Below are 12,047 nucleotides of genomic sequence, written 5' to 3' on the forward strand. Positions count from 1 at the left end.
TACTGCTTAAAATTTTACGGACATTTCACGCACAAGCCACTCGTTTTTGGTGTTCTGTAACCAGTCATATCGTGGGTTATCTTTATTTAACCAGAGGACATGATACAAGACATGTAATCTCTACTTTTTATAGATAAAGAACACGACTGTTGCCGATTACTCACACACACAATAGCGTATAGGATATTCGCATTTTATACTTAGAAGAATAATCATAAAAGCAGGATTTAAAATTACTCCTCCACGAGGAGGAACACAGCGATGTCCACGTCCTGACACTTTATGGCACGTGAAATTTACTCGGCACTCATCAGCGTGGTGAAATATGCTCAACAACTCTCATGACCGACACCGTGAGGCAGTCCTTCATCCAGCAGTGGTCTCACAGAGATATATTAACCTGCTACACACAGAGTGCGACCTAGTCAGACACATCAGCCGCTGTTTGTTTTGGGGGGATCCTTATTGTGGTAATTTTATTGTGCTAATTTTATTGTGCTGATGATGTATAAACCCGTTTACGGCATACCTATTTTCAAAGCAAACACTGTATCAAAATTAAAAAAGAAATCCTTAATGTATGAAGGGTTATGATTATATTTTGCAATTAGTATGCGCCAAAAGAGTTTGAAATCGGCAGTCTACTTGCTTAAATAACATAATAAACAGCATCTTTGTGGAGAATATCATGTAACAGAATAGTTAAGCAGACAATATATCTTCACATATCCGTCCCTTCACATAAAACATAAACGTATATTTTTTTACACAACCTATTCGTCCCCACGACCTTCTGGGAGTGCATAATTTCAGCAGCACTTGATTCAGCGCAAGCAAACTGGAGCGGTTTTGACAACACAGTGTCTCATCAGCAGTCAGGCTTTCTGAAATCAAAACGATGAACTGCCAGCGTCCGAGTTCAACACAAAATTACATAATACTTCATACATCAATGCAATTTGTAGAGGAAAGTATCTAAATAAATGGCAGTCTCATGTGTCTGTTTTATACGCATGGAGAACGGGTTTGCACTTCAGAGAAAACGTGAAGATGTCACGTGGCTTATGTCATTTCACAAACAAATGCGGTCAAGTTCTTTGTTTTTATTATTTCAGGTCTGATCAAAATGTTGAAACTTAAAATGGAAATGTAACTTGAAGATCATCGTGCAATTCATTGTTTTACTTGCTTTCCACAATGCGTTGTCACCTACTGGACTTGTGTGAAAAAGAGCTTAATAGCTCATCGGATAACTCCAGTATAAAAAGAGATTCTTATTCTGAATTGCAACTTCGTATGCTTCCTTTAGGATTTATATAGTTATGACGTAGTGGGTTGTACACTGCGGTAAAACGGGAGAATTGAGTTTGATTCCTGGCGTCAGTGAAGAATGATAGATCCTGGCATACCACTTCCTCCCCTTTCGCCAACTCGCACTGACCAGCGTGGTGAAGTATGGTCAAACAACCACCACAACCAACAGGATGTGGGGAGGCCTCCATCCACCACCAGACTTGACAAAGGAGTGTACACTATTTTAAATACATTATGTACATGATTATAATTTAGTATACATTACCATGATGATATTTTTGTTTATCTCTGTATGCATACCCCATATCTACCATACAAACGCTTTTCTCATAAAAAATGTGGCTTCTGAAGACCAGTGTCACAGGCATGGAACGAGCAAATGAGCCTTGTATCAACCTATTTTCCAGACTAAGATGCCAATATTAATTATTTAATTTGTTGCAAATATGTGTGAGAAGAGTACAAAGACACGAGTCTCTGCAAGACCACGTTGGTAATATCATGTGAAATAATTATAGGCATGAGATATCAACCCAGCAATATGTTTGTATTTTATTGTGCAAAGTTGTATTAATAATATAAAACAATACAACTATCATTTTATTTAAATATATTGGCACACTTAACCGACGCGGGCTTATTGTGTATAGCACTTATACAACAGCATTTAAAACATCTGCACTTTATAGTGAAAATAACACATTATATTTTGACAAAATATATAAGCATGACAAAAATAAAACAATGCATCGAACACATAAACACAGTGAAGAGAACACAAACAGAACAAGGCATACAGAACTACAGATAGACACGCGAAGTCCCTGACAAGTCAATAATACTGTGTTTAAGAGGACACGCACTTCACATGCCCCATGTTGCACATTGCTAGGCTTAATGCGCTGAAACAACGGATGCCAATTTGGCGCCGTGAGCCGAAAATAGAGAACCCGGCTTAAAAAGTGTTTGTCTTGGCTGATATCCATTCTCCTTCGTAGACATCTATAGAAACGACGCTATTTATTGTCACGAGTTCAACCAAAACATTTTATACAAATGGCATTTCATAAGCTTTGCTCTTTTGCACCAACACCACTTCAAACGTACGTTAAAGGCTAGTGTTAGTTATTATACAAGACCATTTATAAAGATTTTAAGGTAATTTAATAGATGTGAGCTGCAGTGTGCTTCTTCAAATAAGTATTTGAAAATAAATATTTGAATAAACAAAATGTTAATAAAAAATGCATTTATTTTATGTGGAGAGACAAATGGAGGTTTATTTTCGCTATTGTAGACCCTAATATAACTGTAAATTGAGATCAGCAGATTTAGCTGTTGTGTATATTTTTGTTTACAGTGCTGCTTTGAAAAATACAGCATCCTGAAAGTATACAGCTTTTGAAATAAACTGCCAATGTCTCCGTTACTAACCAAAGGGGGAAGTCGCCAGTTTCTCCACAAGATGTGAAAACTGGTTTTTTATCAACTAAAAATGAATTTGCTTTATGTTTTTTTTTTCCAGAATGCATTACTTCAACGACGGCGCCAATGAAAATGGGGCTTTATCTATATTAGACAGAACATTATTCATTCATTACACAGACCATGACAGTCGTCTCCTGTTCGCAATATTTACATTGACAAGGAAACTGGCGAATGCTCACCAAGCACAACTGCTCTCTTTGGTTCGCCTTGCTTGTCATGAGGTGCATAGATAACGTACTGCAATGCTACTGCGTAGCTTTTGCAATTGCGCTATACAGCTCTCTGATGTGTGGTAATGGGTGTTGTTTGGGATCAGATCCTAATCATCAAAAACCGCCAATATCGAGCGAAACATCAGACATCATACTGAGTAACACGTGGTACAACCCGAAAGCACATCGAAAAACGGACTGCATTGTTATTTCAATCAACATCATGGTGAAATGTGCCATTACACACGTACAATTTTGAAGATGATTGTCCCAAATTTGTCCACACACATGCCCGCTGCATATGTGATGTACATATGTAATGTACACTATATTTTTAAAAAATCAGCATTCGACAAGGGGCATTAACGTGGCGCCTTAATTGTACGACAGCCTGGTACCATGTATTACTTCAATACACGCTCGGTGCATCTCCGCTTACCGGAAAATTAAACCATCACACCTCGCTATGATTGTTTAAAGCGCAACATTCAATTATAGCACATTGGCCGGTGAACAGTGTGTCCAAATCTCCTAAATATGCTGTAAAATAAGTTTTCTGGTAAAAAAAACTGGGGTTTAACAGGATACTTATCTACACACTGATTGTCACGCACCGCCTATCCTATGCATTTCAGGTGCTCGCCTTCATGGTGACATTTACAGATAATTGTCATTCACTGTTCAATTGGTGCAGAACAGCATCAATTGCCACACAGGGTTTACTGTCGACAACCAGAAATATAAGCACGTTTTACCACCAACGTGACTTTAGGAGACATTCAACATTCGTAATTTTATATGTTGTACTTTGGAAAACCGACACTGTACAGCCATCACTGCGCTGTCTGTCGTGTGTATGCAACACAAGGGCTAACATATTTTTGTTTTGTTTACATGTTTCGTGGAACTTCCGTCAGGGTCATTTGCAAGCGAGTGGCATTAACTTGTGAGAACAGCATCGCCAGTCTGAGCCGCTGTATTGCTGAATCTCCACTGTTCGTCGTATTACTTGGAATAGCCCTGTCATGCACGATACCCTTCATTAACACACCGTAATTTCCTTCACTGTCTCTTGTTATGCATAGCACGAGACTTAAAATACTAAAATGTTTAATAAAATGTCAAATGTACATTTGTATAGACGTGTAAGTATATAACCCTACATATATTATATGGGTTTTTTTTGGTATCTAAAATGTTTTAAACCGTTACAAAAAAAATAAAGCATTTATTATTGTACACTGCATCCAGTCATCAGAAACATCGTGTTTGTGTTTTCATATGCAAGTTATTGCATCATATATATAAGTAAAGTAAAAATAAAAAGACATTTTGAGAATTTTTGAAGTACAAACTTGAAGGACATCCACTTGGTTTAACCAACTTTACAGAATCAAGCATGAGGTGCCACCTGTATCAAACAAAACCATCAGTAAAAATGCTGTGATAATATTCTCCCTATCAAAGTAAATAATGGCCGATTGAAGAAAATAATGTGAAAAGACAAAATATAAAAATGCGTCAAATAATAAATGAAACATTTTCTTGATGGACTTTTTTTGTAAAATACTAATTTAATTTATTTATATCCTTTGATCATTTCTAAAGTAAGTGCAATGCACACCAAGTTTCATTTTAATTTGATTTGGCACAAATTCTTCTTAGCAACAAGTGCAAATTAGGTTAGCATTTTTTGATATCCCATAATCAGACACTGCAAATATTTTTATTAAGGTTGAATTGTAAATATGTACTGTAAGATAGGAGAAAGGAAATGCATATGAATAGACAAACCACAGGAAATGCAGCTTATTTTCGCTGATAAAGGAAAACACCATTTGCGTGGCAGATATATCAGGAATAACATTGCCTGGCCGATATGAAACTTATACCCAATTGCTCCCACGCTTGATTTAAAAGTGTATAGACATCCCAGATTCTATCCAATTATTGTCCTGTGTAGCTACAAAATAGAATGACCTTCAAAACTAAGTAGAACTGCATCTTGATCACAGAAGGTGTATCATGGGGGTAACGTTTGTTGTCAGAGAGGCCATGCTTTGGCACAATTCACGTATAAGAAAATATCCTTATCTTGTTGACAATAGCCTTTCGCAAGAAACAATTACAACATGATTTACTCACTGCATTTACAATGTCTATTCATCAGTGCTTCCTTATAAGCATGGTTGCATTACTAATAATCGCCACGATATGCCTACATTTATAACACTATTGTTATCTCTTTGAAAATGTTAGAAAGCGATCGACTTGGTGAGCAATATGTGCCATAATGGAATGGATCCATGTTGCCACATCCATATTGCGTACTGCTTAATACACGACAGAGTTAAACCTCGGAAAGAGAAGGTATGGGTGTGGTTCCCGAGGACCTCGGTAAGTTCATAAAAAAATAATGGTCCTCAGCATGATACATTTTTTTGCAACATTCTGCTACCAATTCAGGAGCACAACACCCTGTGACAAGTGACCATGAGCACACCCAGGAGGAGAACAAAGCTAGGGCCTGTGGGAGGAGGGGAGACGCCTGACACGCCACCTGTGGACACGTACACCTGGGCGTTGGTGAGAGCCGAGAGGGGCACATGAGACACCAGCACTGGACTGCCCGAGTTGATGAGCACTCCTATTTTCTCAGCCTCTTTGCTGCATGCTTCAATCTGGAAAGAAAAAATACATACATAGTATAGTTTACATTTTCTTATATAATCACAGTGTTGCAGCATAAAAAAACATTATCTTTCCAATGTAAAATGAAGTCTACATACTGAAACATCCATTCGCCTATGGTACTGTGCAACCACAATTGAACCCACTCTTGATGTAGGCCATGATTTAATCACTCCATCTCCCTCTTTACATCTACACTCTTGTTTTTCATCAGCTGTCTGACTCACTCCAACTAGTTGCGTGTAGGATGATGTCAAGTTCTAGCCTAGGCTTGCAGTGAAAATGCTGTGCTTATTATTGTACACATATATTATTCCAGCCAGGTGGTGCTGTAGTTAAGGTTCGAAGGTTGTGAATTAAAAATCAACAACTGCGGTTTACTCAGCCTGTCACTATGAGACCAATAAAATAAGTGCTGCTTGTGGGAGACCGGCAGTGGTTGCCTTAGAGAGGAACACAGTGCCCACCATATACAGTGAGGGAAAAAAGTATTTGATCCCCTGCTAATTTTGTGCGTTTGCCCACTGACAAATAAATAATCAGTCTATAATTTTAATGGTAGGTCTATTTGAACAGTGAGAAACAGAATAACAACAACAAAATCCAGAAAAACGCATGTCAAAAATGTTATAAATTGATTTGCATTTTAATGAGGGAAATAAGTATTTGACCCCTCTGCAAAACATGACTTAGTACTTGGTGGCAGAACCGTTGTTGGCAATCACAGAGGTCAGACGTTTCTTGTAGTTGGCCACCAGGTTTGCACACATCTCAGGAGGGATTTTGTCCCACTCCTCTTTGCAGATCTTCTCCAAGTCATTAAGGTTTCGAGGCTGACGTTTGGCAACTCGAACCTTCAGCTCCCTCCACAGATTTTCTATGGGATTAAGGTCTGGAGACTGGCTAGGCCACTCCAGGACCTTAATCTGCTTCTTCTTGACCCACTCCTTTGTTGCCTTGGCCGTGTGTTTTGGGGCATTGGCATGCTAGAATACCCATCCACGACCCAATTTCAATGCCCTGGCTGAGGGAAGGAGGTTCTCACCCAAGATTTGACGGTACATGGCCCCGTCCATCGTCCCTTTGATGCGGTGAAGTTGTCCTGTCCCCTTAGCAGAAAAACACGCCCAAAGCATAATGTTTCCACCTCCATGTTTGACGGTGGGGATGGTGTTCTTGGGGTCATAGGCAGCATTCCTCCTCCTCCAAACACGGCGAGTTGAGTTGATGCCAAAGAGCTCCATTTTGGTCTCATCTAACCACAACACTTTCACCCAGTTGTCCTCTGAATCATTCATATGTTCATTGTCAAACTTCAGACGGGCATGTATATGTGCTTTCTTGAGCAGGGGGACCTTGCGGGCGCTGCAGGACTTCAGTCCTTCACGGCGTAGTGTGTTACCAACTGTTTTCTTGGTGACTATGGTCCCAGCTGCCTTGAGATCATTGACAAGATCCTCCCGTGTAGTTCTGGGCTGATTCCTCACCGTTCTCATGATCATTGCAACTCCACGAGGTGAGATCTTGCATGGAGCCCCAAGCCGAGGGAGATTGACAGCACTTTTGTGTTTCTTCCATTTGCGAATAATCGCACCAACTGTTGTCACCTTCTCACAAAGCTGCTTGGCGATGGTCTTGTAGCCCATTGCAGCCTTGCGTAGGTCTACAATCTTGTCCCTGACATCCTTGGAGAGCTCTTTGGTCTTGGCCATGGTGGAGAGTTTGGAATCTGATTGATTGATTACTTCTGTGAACAGGTGTCTTTTATACATGTAACAAGCTGAGATTAGAAACACTCCCTTTAAGAGTGTGCTCCTAATCTCAGCTCGTTACCTGTATAAAAGACACCTGGGAGCCAGAAATCTTTCTGATTGAGAGGGGATCAAATACTTATTTCCCTCATTAAAATGCAAATCAATTTATAACATTTTTGACATGCGTTTTTCTGGATTTTGTTGTTATTATTCTGTCTCTCACTGTTCAAATAAACCTACCATTAAAATTATAGACTGATCATTTCTTTGTCAGTGGGCAAACGTACAAAATCAGCAGGGGATCAAATACTTTTTTCCCTCACTGTAAGTGTTGTATTTCCACCACAAGCTTAGGTGCCACCATTAGATGTAAGCACCGCCCCTATGCTTTGTTTTTTAACGGGGGGAAAAGGACGTGGCGACGTTTTAAAAACATGAGCATCTGACCTGCAAAGCGGTGGGCTTGAGGTCAACAGGAAGCACCAGGATGATGATGTCAGCCTCAATGCTCAGGTAACCGAAGACGTCACACTGTGGCACGGAGACGTGAAGCCGCAGCCCGTGCACGATGTCGCTCACCGTGATTGGGCCACGGTTGGCCGTCTACAAAAAAATGTAAATGCGAAAGACCCAGACACGACAGCTGCCGGTTGAAGTGAAGAAAAACAATGCTCTTTTAAATAAATATATTATGAGCTACAGATTGCACGAAACATTACAAAGAGATATACACATTCGAAGGATATGCTATGAAGAGCGCGTTTTACAAAATCCACTTCTCGTATTTTTCTTCTGCTCCAGACTTTTGTCTCTGCCAATCTATTTTATTTACCAGGTAAAGTCCATTGAGCTATTAGCTCTTTTTCAGCGGCGTCCTGACCACACGAGATAGTTCATCGAAGTGGGTTTTCATATGGGGGAATGTATACTCGCCAAAATAATCGTGAGATGTACGCATTGCATTTAATAACTGCGTTACGTATGAATGGGGTGGAGCGCTGGCATAGTTGTTCGCACACTGCGGTATGAACGCGGTGTCTTGAGTTTAATTCCCGGCCAGGGCAAACATCAGTGGCGAGTGATATCTGCACCAGCCCAGGGCCCCACACTTCACTAACTTGCAATATGTGTATGAGCAGTGTGGTGAAGTATGGTTAAAAAAAGACTTACAACTGACATAGCATGAAGAGCCCCTCATCCAAAAAGTTAATTGACAAGGGGCTGTAGATTTAGATGTTAAAGTGTGAAAGGTGATATATGGCATGACATGAAAAGGTAGACAGACCAGAGAGAAGAAAGTTATCATAAGAGGGAATCTGCGATGATGAAGTTGCTTACTCTGGCCAATATGTCAACCTGCTCCTTACTCCAAAGGATTCTCATCATCCCAGCACATATTGGACAGCAAGCCCCTGTGTGAAACATCGCACGGCATGTGTTACTGGCAAGTACATATCTCTTTCATTTTTCCATCCAGCCTCGCTTGGTCAACGAACCTCCGGCAGCATCAATGTTCACGAATAATGCAAAGATTAGACTTGGTATAATTTCCAGTATTAATCAACTCGATGACAAATAGGGTTGCCACTTGTCCTGGTTTTCCCAGATGTCCTCTTTTTAAGGCCACTGTTGTGAGAAATCCGTAAGTATTCCTGGGACATTGAAAGTCCCGTTTTTTTGTCAGTTACATAATAAATCACTCAAATCAACACATTTACACGTAATTCTGCCCCTGCAGCTGTATTGTAAAATATCTGCTTCTTCCCTTAAATATACCCTGACTTTGTGCACCTCATAAGGGGTGGCAGCCCAAAGTGCGAGCGCCCACTTTTCCCGCGTACCTGGCGGGGTGATGGGCTTGCAGCTGGCGACGGGGAGAGCCGGGCAGGTGACAGTATCGCATTCGGGCGATGCGACGTGGTGCGACAGCAGCCCCACCGCCTGGCAGGGCCCCGCGTAGTCGACGGCCACGCGCTCCGAGTAGGCCGTGCACACACTCGCGTACGACTCGCCATCGTGCCCACACACCAGCCTTGAGGGCGGCCCACACATGCTCTGCATACGGCGTGCACACGGGCACAATGACAACAAAGGCGAAGGTCCCTGTTTAGCCTTGAACGGTCTGTTAGGGCAAGTGCTATGAAGGGGGTGGGTGGCCGAGACCACACCAGACAATGTCTGTCTCCCAGCGCTGATGTTTACACACCACACCAGGTACTCAATTACGGCTGAGACGACCTAGAGGAGGCCCTGGGACTGGTTCAGATATTCGCCGCTGATATTGGCCGTGGGCAGGAATTGAACTCGGGTCGCCGGGTTCACAGTGCAGCCCGCTAACCATTACACTACCACACGCAAGCACACACATTCATACACTGTACGTACTATTTAATAAGGGGCCGTCCATAAATGACGTCACGCGATTTTGGACGATTTTTGACCCCCCCCCCCCCCATTGTCACACGGCGTCACAAAAAGTCAGACCCCCCTCAAATATGACGTCACAAAGCTCTGCCCCCCCCCCACCCAAAAAAAATAAAACATGCTTCAAATCGCTTTAAACTGTTGTCATTGTAGTGCGTATGTCATGTGCCGCTGCACTCTGATGTAGAAGAAAACATTTATTAAAAAGTCTATTTAATTAAGTAGAACGTGTTGTCTATATTTATTTAAAGTTGCGCATTTTTATGTGACGTCACATTTCTCACCCCCCACCCCTCGTCGCACATCGTCACAAATGTCTAACCCCCCCCCCCCCTAGGTGCGTGACATCATTTATGGACGGCCCCTAAGTGTACAATATGCCGATGACAAAATCGCGCCCAAGCTTGTCAGATCTCGGCAGCTAAATCGGATCATGCCCGGATATTTTCTCCAATGGGTGACCACCGCGAAAAATGTAAGTTGTATGTATGTTAAACTTCTTTCACACCATACGTAGCCAACCATGCTAATCGGAAGTACGGGGGAAGGACAACACACTAAACACAAAAAACAGTGGTAAAGAAATGAGTTTTAAATTTGAGATAGGGTTGTGGCTATGTGGTGGGCAGTAATGAGCAGTGCATACAAATATATCGTTGTACTGTATGTCTATGTTCCCTCCTCTATGTTCCACCCTACGCGACCCCGAAATGACCAGTGTGGTGAAATAATATAACCTCCACGACCCAGAGAAGTGCATTGACAAAAGGTATGTACATGTGTACAATATGCGCATGCTATAGTGTTACATGTGAATTGTAGCACAAGTCGAAGACGAGGTAGTTGCAGGAGGCACCTTCTTTTATTGTTACACTTTTCCGGCCGTTTACACACAGGATCGTCGCCTCTCTCGCTCACGTTGCCTTACAGCCTGGCCGAGACACAACCCGAACCGCGTTGCACCGACGGCGTCAACAGAGACAGCCAGCAATTATTGAGTGAAGACGACAGCGACGACGAGATGAGTCCACTCCCAGAACCGGCAGCCCAGAGCTCTCGCTCTCTGCTACTTGTATTCTACTCGACATGGCCTGGCTCCGCCCTGGCCGCGCCTTCCTTCTTGAACACACTAGCGGGTTCCAGGGGCTTCCCGATGAGGTCTTCAATGACCCTTGCCCCAGTTCCTCCGCACTGCCGGCACACCCGTGTATACGCTCGACGACATGTACGCTAACTGTCCACTGCAGTTGCCGCGGCTGGACAGCAGTCGGCGCTGTGTCACTACATCACCCCCTTCCATTTAAAAAAAACAGCCGTCCCGGCTGCCAATACAGCAGCCGCAACCGGTGGACAGGCAGAGTAACCCCTAATACAGAGGAACACCCCTAGCATGAAGAAAAAGAGGAGAAAAACATTTTACAGCTGCGACAGAACCGCAGTGCCCCCCGCGAACCAACAGCACACACACAATGCGGCACCCACCCCACGAACCGACAGCACACATACACAACGCGGCACCGTCTCTGCGAACCGACAACACACTCACACACGTGGTGCCCCCCCCCCTACCCCCCCCCCACGGACTGGCAACACACCCAACACAACGCGGCACCCCCCCGCGAACCGGCAACACACTCATACAATGGGGCGCCCCCCGCGAACCGACAACACACTCACACAACCCGGCGCCCCCCCCCGCAAACCAGCAACACACCCAACACAACCCCTTACACAGGCCCTTACCACCTCCGAATCCCACCGTGCAAGGGAGAGTCTGTCATTACCGGGACATAGCTCGCGTGATCCGGTCGCTAGCACCAGTCACCCCCGTCTCAGCAGGGTCTTGCACTTCGGGGACTCCGAGGGTTGTGGAGAGATGAAGGAGGTCTGCCACACCTGTCCGGATCTGGTCCCCGAGACCTCGCACATGGCAGTCTCAAAAGGCCTCAGAGACCCGGTCTGGTGGGAATTGGGAAGACGATGCCGGTGGGTCGGAGGGCGTCTGTGACACTGCCAACGCCCCGCTGACACCCCGACACTCTATAGCAATGTGGCCCGACCGGCCACACATGAAACACTTGGCCGTGGGTTCCCTGGGCGGGAGGAACTTCCCCCGCCACCGGTCCACCTGCAGGGACCCTCTTGCGTGCGTCCCCCGGCTGCC

The 12,047-nt window shown here is 43.6% G+C and overlaps 1 protein-coding gene across 3 annotated transcripts in view; it reads right to left on the reverse strand.

The window, feature by feature from the left end:
• Positions 1–1,847: 1,847 nt before the first annotated feature.
• The window catches only part of RECK (reversion inducing cysteine rich protein with kazal motifs), a 143,837-nt gene continuing 133,637 nt past the window's right edge, over positions 1,848–12,047 (reverse strand). For all 3 annotated transcript variants that reach the window (XM_078857791.1, XM_078857783.1, XM_078857800.1), the window contains 4 exons: positions 9,301–9,514; positions 8,798–8,871; positions 7,907–8,062; positions 1,848–5,695 (listed from right to left, as the gene is read on the reverse strand). In XM_078857791.1, the coding sequence (XP_078713917.1) occupies positions 5,477–5,695; positions 7,907–8,062; positions 8,798–8,871; positions 9,301–9,514 (663 nt within the window). In that variant the 3' untranslated portion in view covers positions 1,848–5,476. The remainder of the gene's footprint in view (positions 5,696–7,906; positions 8,063–8,797; positions 8,872–9,300; positions 9,515–12,047) is intronic.

This window comes from Lampetra fluviatilis, chromosome 1 (genome assembly GCF_964198595.1).
Source record: "Lampetra fluviatilis chromosome 1, kcLamFluv1.1, whole genome shotgun sequence".
Lineage (NCBI taxonomy): Eukaryota > Metazoa > Chordata > Hyperoartia > Petromyzontiformes > Petromyzontidae > Lampetra > Lampetra fluviatilis.